Source organism: Rattus rattus, chromosome 10 (genome assembly GCF_011064425.1).
Source record: "Rattus rattus isolate New Zealand chromosome 10, Rrattus_CSIRO_v1, whole genome shotgun sequence".
NCBI lineage: Eukaryota > Metazoa > Chordata > Mammalia > Rodentia > Muridae > Rattus > Rattus rattus.
Window position 1 is genome coordinate 70908297 of NC_046163.1, and position 23468 is coordinate 70931764.

Sequence of the window (23468 nt, forward strand, 5' to 3'; positions counted from 1 at the left end):
CAACACTGTACTAGTGGACTCCTCAAGTAAGGACCTGGATATAGAAAGAAAGAAGATAGAAGGTAGAAGGCTGAAGGAAAAACAGTCTAACAATTGTTAAAAGAGCATGGAAGACATTATTTTAGTCAAGAGGAGTACAGTAAACATTAGATTAACAAACTCATGTGCTGCTTAGCCTAGCTGAAAGGGGACTCCGAGTGAAGAGGCCTTCCCTTGTCTCCTTCATAACAAGCCAGGAGGAGCAAGTCAATAAGCAGCATTCCTCCATGGCCTCCTTATCTGTTCTGCCTCCAGATTCTTGCCCTGAGCTCCGACCCTGACTTCCCTTCATTATGGATGTTATAAAAGTGTAGATAAACCCTTTCCTCCCCAAGTTGCTTTTGGTCATGGTATTTTTTTTCTTTTCTTTTTTTCGGAGCTGGGGACCGAACCCAGGGCCTTGCTCTACCACTGAGCCAAATCCCCAACCCCTGGTCATGGTATTTTAACACAGCAATAGAAACTCTAACCAAGTCAGTCACAAAACAAACAGACTATTTGAAGATTAGTTCTGACTCAAAATTTGGATGTTATATAGTAGCTTCTAACAAACAAAATGGCAAAAGATGATTGATACTGTCACTTAAATATGAATATAGAAGGGAATTTCTGAGAAGCTTAATGGAGAGGCTTCACAGGGAATCCTCCAGCTCCCTCCACTATTTCATAAGATGCAGTTTTAAACATGTCTTCGCAGAGCACTAAAAGAAGATGCAAGGAAGTGAAAGGAGCGAGCTGCAGAGGCAGCAGTGCTTTTATTTCACAAGTGCTGCTCTGGACAAATCTGCTAATGCTATCTTCTCACTCCATGTGGCTTCGCAGTGTGAGCGCCAGGACAGCCAATGGAGCTGTGCTGTAAACACATCCGTGAGCACAGCTCGTGGGTTTTGGTTTATTTCCTCAAACATCTGCTAATTAAGGACCAATGAAATTGAAGAAATTATTTGTCAGTTTCTGAAAATTTAGTTCTCATCCCTTTGGTGACACAATAGATTGTTTAAATAAACCAAATCAAACAAAAACCCAATCTATTGACGACTGGTTAAAAAATTCTCCTTGCTGTAATGATACCAACCCCTCTTAAAATGTTATTTTACTCTTTTCAAAGTATGATCAGCCAAGGCCATAATTTTAGTATTTAAAGTAAATTTAAAATGCAACAGGCCCATTGAATTGAAACTGGTAATTGCTAAAGGTAATGAAACAGTTAACATTTTTTAAGTACATATAACTGCTTTCCATTCATACTCATCTCAAATATTTAAGAGCAAATTTCACTATAAGTATTTTAGGTAAAGTTATTTTTAGTAAAGGTGATTTTTAATAGTTTAATTGGTGGCAATCTGAGTAGGTAATTTTGGAAAGATACTTTACTCCATTAGTGAATCTTTGGAGGTTTTACAATGATGTCATTTGTTTCATGTTAAATATTATGATCAGTCACAACCAATGTTTTAGAACTTGGCAATGATACATTTTAGTTCTGGATACCCAGGAAATAACAGTGAAAAACAGACATGAGAAACCACAACTATCTAGGCTTTAGACTGTATTAAAAAGACAGTTATTTGGGTCCCGACAAAATGGTGTGTCGCCTTGACTGTTTTCAATAGATTTAAATAAATACTACAAAATGCAGTAGCCAGTATTTTCTGGGCTCCCAAGTGTTACTCTTTCTAACGATGGTATCTTAAATTCACTTTCCCAATGCCCACCAAACATTAACTGGGAGGTGACCCCACCTCCTCCTCCGACCCAGCTCCTGGGTCTGAATTAATGTCATTGTCCCTGTTCTATACAGGGCCTGAAGCCAGGTGAAACAGGAGTTTCAGGACTGCAGGGGAGGAAGAGCAGCAGAAGGAGGAAGGAGTTCTGTGTGACATTATTTTAATTACTTCTGAAGAAAAGCCTGCTCTCTGGGCCTTCCCTTCAATTAGGGCATTCCTTGCTCATTGTTTTTACTTGAAATTGGTAAGACTTTGAACAGATGCAAACAGTCATTCCACATAACCCAACTCTTCATGAGTAATGCCAACTGATGCCGAGGGTTTTCCTAAAAATTGAGAGAGATTGTCACATCTTTTCTATGATTTCATTCATGTGTTTATAAATTCTACACATGATCTTGAATTTTAGGGAATCTGAACTTTTTTTTTGACTACTAAAAACAAAGTAATCAAGAGAGAAGACAGGTTCATACATTTTAGTTGTTTTCATTAGCATTCCATGATAACCCAAATCCCCTTTGAGACAAATTTAATAGTTATAGTGACAATGCACAAAATGCTGAAGACAGACTGTCAGGGCAGGTGCTGCATGGTCCTATCTGGGTAAGCTGAGACCACAGCATCCATCTCAGAGAGGAAATAAGCGAGTATGTTCATAATGAAGATTGCATCCAGTATATGGAAGACTATTTGAGTTAAAAAAAAAATTAAAGAATTTGCCTTTCTCAATCTTCTCTTACTACTGTAGTTTTCAGAAACATGTTTAAAAAGAAACCCACTACAACCAAATCCCAGTTTTGATTGATAGGGTCTTAGTTCAGCATAAACTGCCCAAGATGCCTGCACTTTGACCTGTGAAGCCATGCCAGAAAGGGTTTAGTGCTGGAAACAATTCATTTGGGTATTTTATAAAGAAATAATGGAGGAAACAGGAGTTTACAACATTGTGGAAAAGTGGAAGGGCCAGCTCTAGATGGTCCCTGCAGGAATGGCTCCAGGATAAGAGAAACAGCCACAGGGTATTCTGCTTCCCCAGCAGGTGCTGCAATGAGCTGGACGTACACCAGCTTAGTCTTCACCCTTGCTGCTGCCATGGAACTCAAGGCCAGCTTAGGATGCAGATGGAGGGAAGATGGCCTTCATCAACCTCACTTTTCCCTTGTCAACCATGCACAAATGCCTTTGGCTGCAGAAGCTGATTAGCATCTAGAACTCTAGGGAATCTCAGACATGTGCCTGTTCCTCAGAGTAGGAAACAAACTAGAAAGAGCTAGGAAGATCTGCCCATTGACAAATAATCTTATATGACTTGACTTTGTGAGAGTCATGATTGTACTCAACTCTACTATGCCATCTGCAAAATGAGGATAAATGCTTTGCATGCAGTGTCCTTCATAGGTGTTGTGTTAGGGGCTTTGGGCAAGTAACTGGATCACGGGGACTTGATTAATAAATGGATCGCCTCCTCGATGAATTTTTATGATGGCTTTAGTGGGAGGTGGTAAAAAGAAAGCAGTGTCTAATTGAAAGAAGTAGGTCATTGGGGGTGGGCACTGGAAACTGTTCCTCTGCATGCTGGTAGCCATGAGGTAAGCAACTTCTGCAGCATGCTCTTGCCCCAGGCCCAAACATTGGAGCCAACTGGCTCTTGAAATTTCTGCAACCCTTATTCAAAGTAAGTTCTTCAGTTGTTTTCTCAGGTATTGTCACTGCAACAGAACTTGAACAGACCCAACAAAGAGTTGTGCTGAGGACTTACAGGGAACTATACACATAAAACACATAAGAAGTAAGTCTTCCTTGCAATTTTGAAGCCTTGGTTTCAGTATGGGAAGAAATCTGACACCCTTCTGACCCTCACTTGCTTTGCAACCTAGGATCTTTTAGGATTTTCTTAACACTTAAGCCTTGGGAATAAATCTCCCTTTTAAAATATCTTTGGTCTTATATAGAATAAAAACAAAGAGAGTATGTATATACTTTAGTAAGTCACAATACTATCATTTCAAAGACAAGTAAAGGAAGAAGAAATGCCATGATTCAACTATCGTAGTAATCCAATCATTAATTTCATTCTGCTTTGGATAACTTATCTGATCTGTATTAAGACCTCACATGTAGTTAACTATGTCAAGTTCACTGATGTTCACATGAACTGTGGACAGGCCAGAAAGGTTATTGAGCAAAGGCTTGGTTACGTGGTGACAGGCCGAAGCTGGGTTACTATGAGCAAAGGCTTGGTTATAACACCTAGTATTTAAATAACATTAGAAAGAATGTCCCAAGAGAGTAAATTTTCATGTTATAAAAGCCTAAATCTACTTAAAACTCCTGATAAGCAAGTGACATGGAACATTAACCTACAGAAGACACTGATCAGTTACAGTGAAGTAAACAAAGGCCCAAACTATAGAAATATGAAGATACAGCTTATCTAAACACATTAAATATTTGGTTATATAATATCATGTAATTCTATAATAGAAAAAATTCGGAGCCTAAGAAATAAGGAAAATAAAATAACCATTACATTTGGAAAGACCTGCAACATTAGAAAATATTAGGTATAAGAAATCTGCATTAAAATGTTAGAATTATTGAAACTAAGTAAGAATGCTGTTTAATCACAGGACAGAAACTCCTATTTATAGTCAATGCAAAGGTTCCATGGTCACTGCTTGTAACAATCAGCACCATCACAACCTTGCAAAGCACCCGGAACAGGTGGCGCTCCCAGCCTGACTGCTAACAAGGAGGTAAGAGTGACTAGCCTTTCTACAGACCTAACACCTGTGTAGCATTTTCCTTCTATAGAACCATGGATGGAGTGGAGGCATGGGCATATATATGTCCCATGACAGAAATTTAAATCTTAAACAGGAAATACTAAAGACGAATTTGTTATCTACATTAGTTCTATGAATACAATTATTCTTTTCCTGGAATAGAATTAAATATTATTTTCAAATAGGCATTTCACCAGATTACTACCAGTCCCCATGGGGTCCATAGCATGGAGAAGACATAGAATAAACATCTGCCAAATATTTCCTTTACTTCTAACCTTTAAAAATTAGATTTCCCTTTGTCACAGGCCTGCATTCAGTACTGCCCTGGCTCATAGGGTATTACAAGAGCAAACATCAAATGTAAATCAAGAACTCAATGCCTTTCTCCAAACACAAATGACCTTGGGAAAGTAAGTATTACAGAGTGCAGTGAAGAGACGGACTCACTCAGACTTTAGAAAGTTGAAAGGCATGGGAGGCTAGAGAGCAGTCTAGGTCCACCGTAAAGGAGATGTACTGTTGGCGCTTAAGCTTCACCCCACTCCTGGCTCACTCGTCACCAAGGCTGATGAGCTGAGTGTGATTCCCCAGGACCCACATGGTGAGGAGAGAGAATCATGTCCTGAAACCATCCTCTGACCACCACATATCCACCTTGCTTACCCACTTACACACATACGACTAAATACACAAACGTGATACAGTTTACCCCTTTCTGTTCCTACCTAACTTCTTTCACTGTGAGTAGAATCTATCAGAGAATTACAACTTAAAGGCCACCGGTCTAGATCCTCTATGGTCATCAGAAACTTGATGCTCAAAGTGTTTTAGGAATACATAGCTGGCTGAGATGGAGCTTGAGCTTCTGGACTTTCAGCACCTTTCCTACTTGCATTAGTGAATAAGGTACACTCAAGCTACAGCCACATTCCAACGCTGTTTTAATCTTACCAGTAGCAAAAGCCATCAGAGTCCTCAAAAAGTCATTTTTGTGGGTCCTCACCCAGTAAGTTTCTGAAAAACTATCCATGAAATTAAATATTACACGTGAATTCTGTTATTATTTATGAAATGAACTGAAAATTTTAAGCATATTTTAAAAGTACTTTGTTATTTTGGGTTTGGGATTAAAACTTCCTTGATGAAAGGTTAATATCTTTGCAATAATAACAGTAAACAATCACTAAGTAGCTCCCAGGATGAATGACTAAGTATGGAAGTAATCTTTTTCTCATGAACGCACCTCATAAATATGTCTTACACAATCAAAGAGAAGCTCTCTCAAGTAAACTATGATAATAAGAATTCTCCACTCAGCTTATATTAAAAGTTAAGCAAAGAGAACATTAGTGCTATGGCACGTACAGAAAATACATGAGTTCTATTGATATTACATTTTTTCTTTCAGTATAATAGTATTATAAAGAAGCCTCAAAAGTGTAGAATGCCGAGTTCTAAGATTTTGAAAGACTGTGGAGGGCAAAGCAAGGCTAAAGGACAATAAGACACAGCTACTAAGCATGACAGGCACACTGGTACCTAGAGGACAATTTCTAAGAGCAGAAGACAGACAGCTTCCGTAGATTCAAACAGCATGTGTTAGAAAGCTACTTACCTGGCACGTTCTCCTCCTTGTACGTAGCCCCTACTACCTGGCAAAAAATGTTACAGAATCCACGACTACAGACTAACACCTGCAGTGAAGGAACCACCTAGCTTGTCCAACAGATAAAACTGTGGTATTGTCTATGGCAGTGATTTTCAACCTTCCTAATGATGTGACGCCAACCATAAAATTATTTTGTTGCTACTTTATAAGTATAACTTTGCTGTTATGACCTGTAATGTAAACATCTGATATGCAGGATATCCACTACGTGACCCCTGTGAAAGGACTCAGGAGGGGTTGCAACAGGTTGAGAACCACTGTTCTCTGTCAAATACAATTAATATGGAACTGGGAACAGATGATGTCCTCAAAGCAACACAAAACGTACTTTTTGATGCCAGCCAGCCTTTCTCTTACAGTTTAACTCAGCTATTACTGTATAGGAGCCTATTCACCATAGGAAACTACTACTCACCCAGACAAGATAGAGGAAATAATTTAAAAATTTGAATAATAATAGCAGAATATTTCATTTTATAAAAACATACTCCTTAAAACACTGTGTGTTCCTTTTTTTCTTTTTCCTCTTATAAAGCACTTTCATCTAAAAAGGCATTTACACAGCAGAGTACAACTCAACTGTAAAGAAAAACGAAATTATTAAATATTCAGATAAATGGATAGAACTGGAAAAATAAAACTATATTAAGTGAGGTCACCAAAGCTGAGAAGGGCAAACCCCGTGTGTTCTCCCTCAAGTGTGGGTTCAGCTTCACACCTTTTGCTTTGTGTGTTTAACTTGAGAGTGCAAGTGGAAGCAGGGAACGAGAAAGGAGAGGGGGAAAGTAGAGTATAAGTAATACAAAAGCAGAGAGGCAGAATACTGTAGATGGAAAGTTTTAAGCATGGAGGGGTATGGGAGTCTAGGGGAAACCAGGAGAGAGAGGGGATGGACTTCCCCCAAATATATGCAAATCCACATGGAAACTTACTATCTCACAAAATAATAATAATAATAATAATAATAATAATAATAATAATAATGGGATTAATACATGTGAGATGAAAGGAGAAGGGGCACTATGGTTAAAGGATTAAGTGGGGATGGCACCAGGAGGAGGAAGAGGAAGAGGAGGAGAGGAAGAAGAAGAGGAGAGAGTAGTGTGTGGATTCAATGGTCTTACCCAGCACTAGATCATATATGTTGGACTTTTGGACATTGCAGGCAAGATATACCCACTGATGCAATAGTGACATGGGGTCTGAATAAGAATGGACCCCATAGGCCACTTAAATGCTTCACCATTGGGGAATGGCACTACTTGAGAAGGATTAGTGGGTGTGGCCTTGTTGGAGGAAGTGTGTGACTGGGGGTGGGATCTGAGGTTTCAAAAGCCCATGACAGGCCCAGTCTCTCTCTTTCTGCTGCTTGAGAATCAGGATTTAGAACTTTCCGTTACTGTTCCAGCACATTTGCCTGCATGCTGCCATGTTCCCCGTGATGATGATAATGGACTAAATCTCTGAAACTGTAGCAAGCCCCAATCCAATTCTTTCTCTTGCAAGAGTTGTATTCGTAATGGTTTTACTTCACAGTAACACTGACCAAGACATGGGGTAAATAATCACTTTCTGACTAGATTTGAGACCTGCTATACAAGAGAGAATTTCATGCCTGGAATTTCATACTGTAATCCTGGGCAAAATATCAGGTCTAAGGAGGACAAAGGCCCTTGGTGCTCTCGACCTTGGCTACAGAAGCTTCTTTCCTCAGTAGACAAGGGGGGAAACACAACTGGTCAGAGTGCTGAGAATGAAAGGCTTGAGTGCTCAGATCCAAATGGGACATCTGTATCAAGGCCTCTTCTCCAAGGCTCAGGGAGCATCACTGAAGAGGATGCAGAAACACGGCAAGGGCTAACGGATGGAAGAGAGCTGTGAAGTGTCCTCCTGGACACAGCATGACTGCACTCACGCACTCATAGCAGCTGTCATCACCAGTACAGGTCAAACCAGCCAAAATTCTGGCACAGATGGGGTGGGTAGATCATCGACCTCTAAGCCTCATCTCTTACTGGGAGCTACTGGCAGTTGATAGTATAGTTTCCGGGAGAGAGAGGAAGAATCACTGTTTTTGAGGATGTGGTCAGTGGTAGGAGTCCATGCTCCAGTGGATCGTCCACGTCCCTGCACATGCAGGCAGCACTAACTGGACTTAGTGGGTTATAAAAAAAAAGATGCAGTTGGGATGGGATGAGGCCAGGGAAGAATTTGGGGAAATATCATATTTTATAGTATACATGTATGAGACCCTCAAAAATAAAAATGTTTTACAAGGCATTTCCCCCAAATTTCTTATTCTGAAATTTTTAAATTTGTTAATTCTATCAATAAAACAGAACCATAAAAGACATAGTACACCTACCGCCATCTTTTCCTTATAAAGATCTGCAAGGGCCTGCTTAAAGTAGCCAGGCTGCACCATGAATAGAAGCCTGCAGGTTCAAAAACTGCCTGGTCTGACGCAATGGGCTACAGTCCAGGCCTTAGGCTCATTCAGTCAAAGAGTAGAAAAAAACTGTGAAATATCAGGCCTCCAACTTAGAATTTAAATGTATTCTAAAATCTGCATATTTATATTATAAAATGTTTCTTATCCAATATGACACAGAAAGAAATATAAGTCATAATTTACACTTACCCAAGTCACAGATTTTCTCATACTGAAATAACTTTGTGACATAATGCATCTCCCTGGTTTAAATAAACAACGCAGCCATTACTCTCTTGAAATCTGCAATGCCTCGTGGAAATTTTGTTAAAAATATAGAGATAATGTGTGATTATAATATGGAAAAATTTAAAAAGCTTGAGGTCATAATTTTTCACTGAGAAACACTTTTAGTCTTTGCTCAAAAAGGCTGTAAAGTATAACAAGGGCTTCCTCTCTCTTTTTTTACTTTTGTGGCCATTCTAGAAAAATAATTTTATTTTGGGCAGCAGTACCCAATCTATAAAATTGTTTAGAAAGCTCCACCTGTATCCTCCGGTTTGACTTGTTAAGGAAAAGGTAACTTCTGTAGTGAGGCTGGACAATGCACAACCAACCATTTAACGCAGCCAACAGGAGCAAGCACAGGACCTGCATGGGAGCTTAGAAGGAGAAAAGAAAACACATAAAGGAAGCCATGATCATCTTTAAGGGCAACTCCACAGAACAGAGGGCTTAGGTAACTGTGTCTGGTCACTACGCAGATGATACGCTGTGGGAGCAGCGGGCTGATTACAGGCTTCTCCTGTGGCATGTGTCATGTGTTCATGTCCCATGAACAGAGACCATATCCAGGTCACTTCACGATACTCACAGAAGGATTGTACGAAGGTTCCAGTATCACCGGTAATGACATTTTCCCTTGAAGATTCAACTTTGTTAAATAAAAAATCTTTTCCCCCACAATCTTTTCTTTCTTCATGCGATGGACACCATATAGTCTAAACCTAACTGCATAGTTTCCAATCATCTCGGATTCAACGTGGTTAAATTTGAATGTTTCTGTGAAGACAGGGCAAGGTCCTCTCTGGATGCTGGTTTTGGCTCTCTGCTTTTTTATAGGCAGAAGAACAAGGTGTACCTGCCACGAGTTGCCACCTGTCCTGTTATATGTTGGAATGTCTGTGACAGCTGTCACCGTTACCAGAAGCTTCTGTCTTTCAGAGTCGTAGTCGAAAGTCACATCCAGTGTGCCATATTTAGCTTCTGGCTCTGGATCAAAAGGTTTAGGAAGCTGCGAGGCGGATCCTTGCGCTGACATGTCCTAAGAAAAGCAAATTTAAATGTTTTTAGTTTTTAACCCTATTATCTAGTATGTAAATAAATGTCAATTTCTTTTAGAGTATGACATAAAATAATTTTCATTTGCTATCATGAAGAAAGTATGAATATCAGTCAACTATAGGCAAAAGTTAAGTGGTAAAATACTTCACAATGAAGGCATCTTTTGAGTGTAATATTCACTATCATGGTTTCAAAAAATTGGATGTATGTCTACATAAATTTAGAGTTTAATGTACATATTAATGTCATAGTCTTTGCTCCCGAGGGAGGAGTCTGCAGAGAAGAGCAAAGTTCAGGGCTATAGAAAAATATGGTTCCATTTTCAGGGATGCCTAAGATGCCTCCATCTAAAATAGAATATACATGGTAAGACTTTGAAGTCAGTGGAAATGGGAAATCTGAATATAAAGGCACAGGGCTCAAGACAGTGTGCATCCCAACGGTCAACCTTCATATTATAGACCACATTTGTCTCAGTTTTCAACTAGAATTCAAATCAATTGTATTTTATTCGCAATAGTTGCCAATGACATGGCGAAATACACATTTCAATAACTGAAGAAAGGCTGAGACTGCTGACTGAGTGAAAGAGAAACAAGCTTTTGTATTTTTCAGTCAACTCAGCACTATGTGCTAAGCACTATGTTAGCTAGCTTGAGGCAAAAGGCTCTTCTTCTACTCTTTCTTCTCTTCTTTCTCCTCTTCTTCTTTTTTTCAAAAGGTTGTTCTTTAAGCCAAAAACAGCAAAAAGAAAGGCGTCTCTGACACTGTAAGTCTTATGCAGTCCTTGGTATTATATATGGAAAACAAGAACAAACTTTTATAAAAGATATTCTTTAAATTGTCTTGTATATACATGCTATATGTGTTTGGTGTATGTTGTATGTGTTTGCCATAGGCTGTATGTGCTTGCTGTATGCTGTGTTTATTTAATGTTGCGCATGTTTGGTGTATGCTGGGTGTGTTTGTCTTGTGTTGTGTCTGGTGTATGCATATTATCTGGGGATACACTCCCACATACACAGAGCAAGAAGAATGTGTTAGGTGTCTCTACTTTGCCTCTCTGAGGAGGTCTCCACTAAGCCTGGAGCTTGCCATGTTCCATCAGGCTGGCTAGCTAGTAAGCCCCAGCATGCTTCCCTTCTCTGCCCTCAGCCATGGGTCTGAAGGCACGCATTGCCATGCACGGCTTTAAGTGGGTGCTAGAGATACAAACTCATTCCATAATTGTTAGTTAGAGATCATCGATATATCTTTGCTATTTCAATTCACTATTTTTAAAATAGCACCATGGTAACAAAAGATTTTTAGAAAACAAAAAGTTTATAAGGTCCTAAACAGCTATTTCTGGATTTTGTTTGACACATTCGAACACTTCTTAGAAACACAGGTAGAACCTTTATATATTAAGCTACTGTCTACTATTCCCATTCTTCATAGAAGCACTAAGAAAACAATCCTTCGCTTCCAAAGTATTGGGGTTCCACTAGTTGCAGGAAGCCTTCAGCAGATCTAGCTGACCAACTTGTTACAAGAATCCTCTGATGAATGATAGATAATATTACAGATATGAAATAAACTCGGAAAAATAAAAATTTTGTAGTAGCTTCGGCTATCAAAATTTCACATCTAAACATTCACCCAATGTATACTTGATGTACACATGATGATGTATATATGAATGTATTTATGGTGCTATAAAAGATAGGCATGGAACAAACTGAAAAGTGTTAAGACAGCAAGTCCATAGCTTCTGAGATATGTGTGTACACAGCTATGGCTACCTACAGATAAGGAAACAGTCCTAAGGTAACAAACTATGAGAGATGCCAAGATCCATGGACCACAAAGAACATGAGATGGAGAAGTGAGCACTGGCCCCATGGAGAGATAGAAAGCCCAGGCCATGTTGACTGTGGGCCAAGGCTTTATCACCCAGTGGTTCTACTTAGGAAATATAGGAGAAATCCTGTTTCCCAGGTAGTAAGTTTCTCTAACTGGCAAAGGTCAGTGGTGGGCTGGCATATTTGCCCCTTTATGCCCCATAAATAGGTGTTTGCTGCCAGCCGTGGGTGCCCCTTTTCAAATCTCAGTGTTGATTCTTGTGAGCAGGTGAGATCAGAGAACTGCTGATGAACCAGAGGCAGAATTAAAGGCCTGTGCACGCCACGCTCTGAAGTAGATGAAAATACACACACAGAGTGCACACACTTAGGCAGCTGGTTGTCATTTGCACATTTCACTCTGCTGATTGAGGTCTCTGGGTCAGTTTGCCTGATAGTGTGCCTGGTTGGCACTACAAAGAAATCTTCACACAGCAGCTCAGGTCAACAAAAATGCACAGAGTAAAGCGGCTATGACTAGCTCCTTTTCTGTACTCACAGAGACCTAGTTGGAACACAGCTTCTGCTTCTCTCTGAAACTAGCACTTTTTACTTCCTGAAGAAGAGACCATGAACAATGAATAAGATGACCAGTCAGATGCTATTGTGGTCACTGTTGTGATCCAGGGTCACTGTGTTTAGATGACAGCAACAAGGAAACTGATGGCACTGTGGCAGGCACACAGAGTCCAACAACTTAACGCTTTCTTGTAGGTCAGATACTATATGTCAATACTAAAAATTTAAAGTATTGTTGAAATTTTTGGAGAAAACCCCAAACCGAAGAAGTTCTGCCCAGAGCTTAATTACTCTGTGTATTAGAAAACTATCTTCATTATTTAGGCAGCAGATACAAAATTACCAGCACAGATCACTTCATTGTGATAATGTTGGCCGGGAGAAAGTGTTCAAGCTTGCAAAATTTAAAACTTGTGTAAGAAAGTAAATCCTACCGAGATTTTCTAAATTTGAAGCTTTGGGTAACCTTAGTCTTCATCCTAAGAATAAGACAGAGTCTTTTTGGATTAAAAAAAGACTTTTGTAACTACAATTATTTTCTTGCCACTTTTACATTCTTCATTACAGAAAAGAAACAAAAACAGCTAGCTACACTAAAATTAGGAAATTAAGAAATTTCACCAGTAAAACTAACCAGCATGTGTTCCTTTTGTACTCTATGAAATGAAAAGCTTGTGGAACACTCAATCATCCCGTAACAGTAAAAGGTTCAAAATAAAAATCATGAAACCTCAATACAAACTAACAGGAAAATAATTCCAGAATGTTCTATATAAAATATTTAAGAACAACAGCGATCCTTGGTCGCCCATCTCTAAGGGAGGAGGATGTAGAATACAGGCTGCAACAGCATCTTGTTTGTTAGATGCGGTAGGAAAAGCTACAGGGAGGAGACACTTTCAGACTGGTACCGTGATGGGAAAGTGCGGCCTCTTAACCTCAGAGCTCTCCCTGGCAACCATGGTGCTTTTGCTTACTTCAGGGCTAAGGACTGCTGTGCTGTCGCTAGGGACGTCATCTTCATAGCCTTTATTGTGATAGCTCTCAGCCTCGTGACCTGTGCTTCCTTCACTGGGGCACTTGTTGAACGAACACCGTGGGCTGTTGCTGCAGTGGGAAATCTCACACTTGGCATCCCCAATTTCAGAGGGTGTGCATGAGAGGTGAGGAGAACCGCTGTCGTCTTGATAAGGCGGCGGCTGCAGCTCATCCAATGGAGGTGTCCTCCTCATTCTCTGAATACAGTTTCCTGACAAGGACAAGAGTGTGGTCATTGTTTCAAATCAGTTCCAGTCCAAGTAACTGTACAACTTTAAAATGTGAAGTAAACACGCAGTATCATAAACAGTTGAAACTGTTAAAATTCCTAAATGAGCTTTCTCTTTCCTTAGTCCAGGCACAGAAATAAAACCACCTAGCTTTCAACTCTCCTCTCACCCAATAAATCAGGAAAAATAAAAGAAGTATACTGTTATGAACCATACAAAGAAACCTGATCAGAACTGTCTGTCGACTGAGTCTCTCTCCCCAAGCATTCCCAATGCTGCGTGGAATTCATGAGTTCCCTTGTAATCGATGGCTTTTTGAGGGGCCATAAAAGTATGGTGGGTGAAACATATGAACTCCATGACTTTGTCAGCTATTGGATAAACTCTAATCAGCATTCATCTTAGCATCTTTCCACATCTACTTGGTTTTAGAACCTAAATAAGCCATGCTCACCCCCACCTGCCGGTCTCTAAGTCTCTATGAATGCCCAGCTCATCCTAGTCCACAGGATGAACCACCACTTCTGGGAGTGATATGAAGCAGCATTTTTCCCTCACTTAAATTGTCTTTTAATTTTTTCCCTTTAATAATCTGCCTCCACCTTCAAATAAGACTAAACATATCTATGAAAATTGATAAGGGATTGACATATATTATACATTTTATGATCTAATAAGCATAGTTTTAAAAATATGACCATTTCCCCATTTTCTTTCTAAGAAATTAAACCCTCTTAATTCTTATCTACCTTCAAAATAATGGTCATTGAACACTGCAAAATATATTAAGTCTAGATACTATGGCATATGCATACACTGTCACTAATACACACAAGATAGGAGAGCTAGGGAACTGTATAGAACAGTAGCTATACTGGTCTCAGCTCACAGTTTAAGCAGATAAGGTTATGTAGATAGATCCAGAATTCAGTGTTCAGTACACTAACTTTAAAATGTTATCAAAACAATGCAGTTGAAGCCAAACTAGAGAGGACCTACTAGTAATCGCAGTTATGTGGCAGTCAAGACAACATGAGACAAGTGGCTTTACCCAGCTGCATGGCACAGCCCCACAGGGAGCCCTGTCTGCCCAGCAGTGTGCCAGCTACGTTTGCCAATGGGCTCAGGCAGAAGGTTTCAGCCTGGGCGCCGAAACACTTTGGTTTTCCTGATGAAAGAAAGGACACTCAGGTGGTATCTCCTCCTTTCTCCTGCTTGAGGTTCAGCAGACACCTTGTGACTGAGAAGTTACGAGCATGAGAAAGAGCTCTGGGGAGAAGCAAAACCCAAAACAAACAAACAAAAAACAATGACAAAAAAAACCTCACCCAGGACAGCCTGGATATCAGAAACATTACCCCAACCTTTGATGACCAAGGAAGACAAATTAAAAACACAAAGGTAACTACCATAGCTTCCTTTTCTGTATATAGCTACAAACACAGCCTCAGTGGACACGGTTTAACTCACTAAGCAGAAGTTTCTTATCTTCTAAACATCATACTTCATCTGCCAATGAGTTAAATTAGATAATACGTATATATCCACTGACATACAGTCAGTCAAGAATTTTGCAGGTTAAAGGGCATATACTAGAATGTGTGGGAACTTCAAGAAAATAAAACAAAAACAAGAAATTAAACTGAAAGTAGAAGGTATAAAATAAAAGCAGAAAAATTAATGTTAAAACCTGTATAGATGATAAAGCATCAGCAAATGAAAACATAGTTCATCAAAAACAGAAATAAAGTTGCTACATTGCTAGAACAGAGCAGTTAGAAAACAAAAACTGGCAATGTAAGTCATTAATGTCAGGAGTGAAAGAGGCTAGGAGTTCAATTCTTGTAGGCATTCACAGGAGCAAGGGAGGTGGGTACTGGCAGTGACAGAGGACCTTGCCCAGGACAGTGATGCAGACAAGGCGGCCTAGCGAGGGAGGAGCCCTGACCATGGTGCTGAATCGCAGAAGGGGGTTAGCATCTGTAGGGTAGGTGGTGGGCACCCACTGAAGTTCATGTTGAGGGCCACCTGTAAGTGGGAGACAAACCAAACAGATGCACGAAGCAGAGGAGAAACCTGTGTGCAGCCTGATGATCAAAGATCAGCTGCTTCCTGGTTAATGTGGTCAGGTCTTTTACTGTTAGATAAAGGAGTTAGAATATGGGAAGGGGAAAAAATCTAGAGCCAACTCTGATGACTTAAATATGAACTAAAGAGAAAATACAGCTACTGTGCTGGCTGGCTTATGGCAACTTGACACAAGCTAGAGCTATTTTGGAAGAGGAAGCATTAATTGAGTAAAATACCCCATTAGACTGGTCTATGTGCATTTTCTTGGTTGAGTACTGATGTGGAGGGGGAGCAGCTCACAGCAGTATCACTCCTGTGCTGGTGGTCCTGGGTGATATAAAGAAGCAGGGTGAGCAAGTCAGGACATCACTTCCTGTGTGCAGTTCCTGCCCTGCTTAAGTTCCTGACCTGAGTTCTCTAGATTATGGACTACATCATGCAGTTATAAGAAGAAACAAACCCTTTCCTCCCCGAGCTGCTTTTGGTCATGGTATTTTATCACAGCAACAGAAACACTAATCAAGGCATGTACTCAGTTAACACAGTACAGGTGCGTTCATGCTTATTCACACAGCCATGCAATACACATGCTAAGGCTTCCCAGTGAGGTTTGAGAGTGTCATCACCCTAGCAGCAGTGGAGCCAGTGCCCAGAGGTTGGATCTTATGTCTATACTCAATATTACAAACAACTGGAACTGCTCAAAGCAGCGACCAGTTCAGAGCTGTGCTGGGGAAAGTACAAGATGAGTGTAGGAAGCTGTCCAGGCTGAAACACGTTCGAAGGATGGCAAGGACACAGCAGAAGAACAAAGAGGCAGCATCAGGCAGCTGCCACCAGCCAGAGCCCAGGGACAATGGAGTTTCTAAGCAATAGCTAACAGTAAAGGAGTATTGTGCCCTCAAAGGAGAGAGGAGACTGAGTCCACACAGAGAGGAGTGAGTGATCAGAGGACCTGGGGGAAGATGGGGCATGGCCTCGTCTTTACGGTAGAGAAGACAGGAGCTCCTGCATTAATGACGATTAGGTAAGGCTGTGGATCACCTGAGGAAACACTGGAAAAAGCTCAGAAAGCAGAAAGCCGCCGTGAAGTAACCAACCAGTGATTGAGAATAGGCTCAGAACGACAAAGGAAAACCACACAATCTACTACTATAAACCCCAACAAAATAGTCACAAAAACATCTCATTTTTAAAAGGTCCCACTAGAAACTGTGGGCTCAGATGGCTTCCCCAGTGAACTAACCATTGAAGGAAGACAAAACCCTACCAATCTTCCACAAAATATTCCAGATAACATTAAAAACACTTGATTGCCTAAATTATTTTATTTTGTCAGCAGAACGTGACACCAAGACTTAAAAAAAACTCAAAGAAAAACAAAGTATTAGCCAATCCATCTTGTAAAGGTAGACACAAAAACTTTCAGAATATGTGCACCGCAGACCCAGAGCCACTCAGGCGGCACTGTATCAAACCAACTTTGTTAACTTGGTTGGAATGCTGTATTCTAAGTGGATTTAATAATCAAAGTTTAACCAATCAAATTTGGTACACAAAAAAAAATAAAAATAAAGAGTATGTTAACTGTAATTTTTTAAAAAAGTACTTGGTAAACTTCATTACCCATTCATAATAAATCTGATGAATTAAGGAATTCCCTCTCTTGCCTACAGATAAGTCCTACAACAAACGTCATATTTGGTGGAAAGGAGTTGAAAGCTTTACCTCTGAGCTCAGGAACGACACAAGAGTATCTGTGTTCACTACTTCTATTCAACAACACATCAGAGGTCCTTTCTAGTCAGTGCAGTAAGGCAGGATCAAGAAGGTAGAAAATGAATGGAAAGAAATAAAATTGCCAGTAATTTCATGTAACTATCATGATATAAAACAGAAAACAAGGGAAAGACGGGGGAAAGAGGACGCATTTGTTATACTAAAGTAAGTTCACAACAGTCTCAGTGTAGGAGATCAGTAAATGAAAAGGCAACTGAATTTCTACACACATGCAAAGGACAACTGAAAAGATCTTAAAGCAACCTCATAATCAACAACACCAGAAAGCATCAAATGTCTGAAAACGAACCTAAGTAATTATATTTGTGTTATTTTTCCAATCACAGAGTTCACGTGTTCTTTCAACAACTGATGGATGGACTCCAAACTTCAACATTTCTCAGCAGTGGCTATACTCACTTAGGATCAATTAGTTACAAACAAGCAAAGCTTCCTTTCTTCAGGAAGGCATCTCAAAAGAGAAGCACAGACTGAAGAACTGCATATTGAGTAAGTGCTTTCACTTCCTTTGCCACTGCAAGAACTAATAGATTTGAAAAGCATTGCAGAAAATTAAAATAAAAAAGGAAAAGAAGAACCATGGCAGATTATCATAACCTTAATTAGAAGACGATTTCAACTGCAGTTGCCACTCCAGATGGAAGCTCCTTCTTGAGCAAATTAAGGCAGCCCTGGCACTTGACATGCTGCACCAGCTAGCAAGTGTTTTCTTTCACAACAACACAGAGATAACAGGTCGTTCGCTTGGTAACACCAGAAATATCTCCACTGTCCTGCTTCAGGAAGAATATTCTTGCTCCTAGCCACCCTGCATTCCTTCCACAGAGATTCTGAATGCATGAACACCTCAGACTCATCTCTGTATATGACAGCAAAGAATGAGATAAGAGGAGCAGAAGACCCAAGGGATGGTGAGCCCTGAACACCTGTGTTTGGTAGAACTCAGTAACAAAACTCATGGAACGATGTGCTTGCCAGTAAAGTTCGCAAGGTCAAAGCAATGCAATGGAGTATTCTTCCCACAGTCAGAGAGGATTTGCTGAACCTTGTCTGTGCTTTTAGAGGATACACAAGCCTCATGTTACCCTCCACTTTGAAAGTGGACTACTGCATATTTGAACATACAACTCTGGCATAGACTAAGAAGCTGCTAGCTTTGAATAGTGTTCAAAGAAGGAGAAATCTGCCTTGATGTCTGAGAGTAGAATAAGTCTATATTTGACCTCTGTAACCTAGACAACCAGTAGGTTATAGCACAGCAAAATTCACTGGAGAGCCCTGATAGTAGAACTGCAGTAAAAGACTATGGGTCTAAAATTATCTTTTTACTTTTTGCACCTTCAAATAAATTTTACTAGAATATAGTTTGGATTATTTTTGTACTATGTCTTAAAACTCTAACTCCTCCTTTAGCTTATTTTCTTGATGGTCTGAAATAATACCTGATTCAGACCATCCCCAACACACAAGAAAGCTAATAACCAGATATGGTGGCATAACCTTTAATCCCAGCACTCAGGAGGCAGAGGCAGGTGGAGGCAGGTGGATGAGTTCCAGGCCAGTGAGGGCAACAAAATGTGACTTTATCTTGGAGAAGAAGAAAGGAGGAAAGATTAAGGAGAAGTGAGGGAGGGAGAAGAGAAAGGAGGAGGAAGAAGAAGGGGGAGGAGGAAGAAAAGCAGCAGCAGCAGCAGCAGCAGCAGCTAATTCTCTTTACTCAACACATGTTCTCTTTGAGTGGGAAAAACTTCAACTTGATGCCTCATCTCTGAAATAGTACAAGCCACTCTTGCTTTCAGCAAGTACAGGGAAAAGTGCTTCTTTTGCTGAGGAACAGCATAGGGTAAAGAATTGGTATCAGAGACAGAGAGGGCAGCAGGATGACTGAATGTGTGGTACAAAGCTAACAGCATGGGCTCCCTCAGGTGTGAGGTGGGGGTGTCATCTGATCTTGTCACTAAGAGCAGGTGCAAAGGATGAAGGAACGACACTTTTCTGCACTCATAGCCCCAGCAGGAATAACCGTGACTTCCAGCTGAGGAAGAAAACAACCATGGCAGTGATATATATGCCAACACTACTGGAAGTAGAATGTTCTGGTATTAACAGCCCTTTTCAGAGGTGGGCCTGAAAGAAAAAGAAATTAAATCTTAATGACAGAATTTGTAACCATCCATTTGATTTTCAAATTCAGCCAGAGTAAGGATGGTTTTCATTTCTTGCGTATCTGTTATGGGTCTGGGTGAGTATAAGGACTAGGAGGAGTTTGGAGTTAAGGTTAGTCTAGAGAATGGTGTCTCCTGGAATGGCTTTAGGGCCTGAAAGTATTTATATGCCCAACAACTCACACTACAAGTGTGCAGAAAATAAGAAGGCTTCTAAAATTTGACCCATATAGAGCAAGATGAATAGAAAGTTCCTAAATTGTGTAACATCCACATTTCCTTTATTTCTCTGCTTTGGTTTTCAATGCAAAACTTTTATTGTTGAATTTTCTACTGATGCAGAAACAGCATCTAAGGATTTTGACAACCGAGTTCAACATGACCCTTCTCCAACTCCCATACATAACCTGGTCACGTCACCCTCAGTCAAAAGCATCTCCCGGGAGGATCAATCATGAACTCCGCAGGATCTAAGTCAAACTTCCACATTTCAGCATCAGAATTACAGAATTTATTATGGTTGTTTACTGTGTTTCCATGAAAGCATTTTGAAGAAGGTATCCTGTGACTAAGTGCAGGTTAGGACATTTGGCTAGTTCACCCTGTCTACAAGGCTAAGGCCACATACTCATTTCCTTCTATGCCATATTAAGAAAGCATCCTCAGTTATAGAAGATGCCTCATCTTACTGAGGTTCTATAGGCAAAATACACTATTTTCATTCCACAGTATTACAGTTCTGTAGAGCTGTTTTTTAATTGTCAAACATCTACATATCACATTCAGGATAATATCCTAAGTATTTTTAGGTGTGTCCTAAACGAGCCTTAGCAATCCAGCTCCACACCAGCTATTTACTTCAGCTCGCCAGGATTTAAGACCACTCAGCACAACCACAGCAAAAATACCAGTGGGTTCCTCCCTCACCCAAATACCCTTAACTTTCTCTCCCTCTCCCACAGGGAATTCTATACTGTCCTTCAAGAATCATCTTGGTTGTTATCTCTGAAAAGTCCAACAGACCATTTTCCCCAGTGCATACACACTGAGTGTTCTTAAGAGCTCCATTCACAGCCCCACTGCCTTGTTATACCTGCACACACTGCAGGGGTTGCTCACGTTAACCACGAATGCCTGTGCCAGCAGCAGATGCACTCGTGTCTACCTGCACGGCCTGCTAGACAGCTGAGAACACAACCACTAAGGTGCTTTGCTCAACACAAGACAAGATGGTTGTGGTAACTTACTTCTTACAGGACTGGATGGGCAATAAGGTCTCTGGGTCCAAGATCATGAACTTGCACTGGTTTTGTTTGTTTTAAGATTATGATACAGAATCAGTGGGAGCGAGGAGGAAGAACTAGGGAGAGAACTGGAAAGGAGAATTAGGGAAAAAAAAAGAAAAAGAATGTTTAAGAACTCTTCTACTTATAACATATTGGAACAATATACTGATGTGGTAAAAACAAAAAGAAAACCATCATTTTAAAACATTTCCTTACAAAAATAAATGTGAAAAATATAGCAAGATTAGTTAAACAGGGGCTTCAGGTGTAGCTCAGGAGTTGAGCAGATGCCCAGCTTGCACCAGAACCTGGGCTTGAGATAGAACCAAAGCAAAGAAAGTACTGGAAAGGATCCGCTGGATAACATAAATCTGATAAAGTGACTAAGGAGTTCCTTCAGGAAACACTGCGCGTATACTGTTCAGAGATGGCCTAAATAAGCAAATGCTTCTCCTATAACACTAAAGTCACTCCTTCATTCATTCTTCCTGTACTACGGGGGACTTAAATGCATACACACCATGCAAGGATTTAACAATCAGCTCAGCCCTTGGTTCCGACTTAACTCTAAATATATAGAGCAGATATTTCAAACATATTGCCATAAAAATTCATGGAATCATTGTAAACACACAACAATTCTGAAATCAAAATAGAAAGGTCTTTGTTATTCCCCAGAAACCTCACAAAAATTAAGTTAAAAGAAAAAAATCTTTGAGTTAAAAACTCCCTGGTTGCACTGAAGAGACAGCCTAGCCAGTAAGAAATGGTTTCTGTGCAAGCATAGGACCTGAGTTTGACTCTTAAAATCCACATTGAAAAGGTTAGGCATGGTGATGCATGCCTGTAAGCCCAGAGTTGAATGGACAGAAACTGGAAGAGACCCCCGATCTCTTTGTTGATCAACCAAATTATAAGGCCCAGTAAGAAACCTTGTCTCAAAAAGCAAAGCAGATTGTACCTGAGGCTTCCACATGCACACATATCATACTCATACATGCACCTGTCCGCACACAAACATCAACCTTTTATGTATATACATATCGAAGGTAAAACTACATCTTGACATCTTCAAATAACACAAACACAACTCAGTATCAATAGTGGTATTATTTCTTTATTTTATTCAACTACAATGAAACTGACAAATTCTCCCATGAATTTAAGGGAATTTATAATTGTGATTTGACTTAATTTTATCAATCATATCTATATCTATATCTATATATCTATGATCACTTAGCTTCATGTTTAAAACTCAAATTTATCCTGAAGAACATATAATAAATGATTAACAACATCAAGGAATTTTGTCTACTTTTGTCCAAGAAGAAGAAAGTGGTACTGGGCTCACCTTCCATACAACCATAAAACTGGATTAAATGGGGGCTTTAAAGATGGCTCAGTGGTTGCAGGACATTTGATCACTCTGTGAACCAGGAGAATGCAATTACTGAAACAAAACAAAACCAAAAACCTGTTTCTAGTTGTGGAGTGGCTCAGCCTTAGCACACGCTTTAATCCCTTTGGCTGGAATACAGACATGATCTTAGCACACACCTTTAAACCCAAACAATGAAGGTAAAGTTAGTTTGTAGAAGGAACCACCCACGTTTGAAAGTGATGTCTAATTGAGTGGCAGACAAACTGATGAATTAAAGAAAGATTTGACATAATAGGATATGCCCAACTCTCACAAGAACAGAGAGAAAAGAGGGCGACTTAAGAGAGAACAGCACAGGGGGGAAAGAGGGATGGGTAAAGTTTTACCAGGAGGGTTTTACAGAGACAGAGTGCAAACAGAGACTGAGCTAGACACGGGTGAAGACAGGATGAGCCAGATGATGAGAAGGAGCCAGGAGATCAGAACAGATCGCCAACATTAGTAAGAGGCCAAGCAGAGCAATTCAGTCAGGGGCTGAGAGAAGCCAGATGAATCAGTCAGCTTAGAGAGGAGTTTGAATCAGAACTGTTAATCTGAACCAGCCAGCTAGAGTTCAGAAAGCTACAAATGGTGAGCTTATTCTGCAGCAAATCTCAGAGGCTGAAAACATTCCAGGCCTAGATCATACTGTATGTTAGATAGGCCAGCTTTGCTATGGGCATCCTAGTACCTGGAATCTGGAAGGGCAACAGTATTGCTGTGCAGGATTCGGGGGGTGGGGGGGAAGTCGGTTCTGGGGACAGGGAGGGATGGAGCTGATGGGCAGGACACTCAAGAGTACCCTAGCAGTCTGTGAGGTCCAGGAGTCCATGCCCTACCACACACAGTACATAGAGTAGCACCCAAGGCTCACCAGGGGGCTCACCAGCAGGCTTCAGAGTTCCTTCCAGTGACTGCTAGCTAAGCATGACAAGTTAGATCCTCTACTTCTAAAATCTGTGGGACTACTTTGTTGTTAACTTGATACAAGTTAAAGTCATCTGAGAAAGGAAACCTCAGTTGAAAAAAAAGTCTGCATAAAAATGGCCCATAGG

General features: G+C 40.3%; 1 protein-coding gene across 6 annotated transcripts in view; it reads right to left on the bottom strand.

Moving 5' to 3' along the window:
* Positions 1–23468, bottom strand: part of Syt14 (synaptotagmin 14) — a 231036-nt gene that overhangs the window by 59148 nt on the left and 148420 nt on the right. For all 6 annotated transcript variants that reach the window (XM_032915013.1, XM_032915014.1, XM_032915010.1 and 3 more), the window contains 2 exons: positions 13379–13650; positions 9530–9979 (listed from right to left, as the gene is read on the bottom strand). In XM_032915013.1, coding sequence (XP_032770904.1) covers positions 9530–9979; positions 13379–13650 — 722 coding nt within the window. The remainder of the gene's footprint in view (positions 1–9529; positions 9980–13378; positions 13651–23468) is intronic.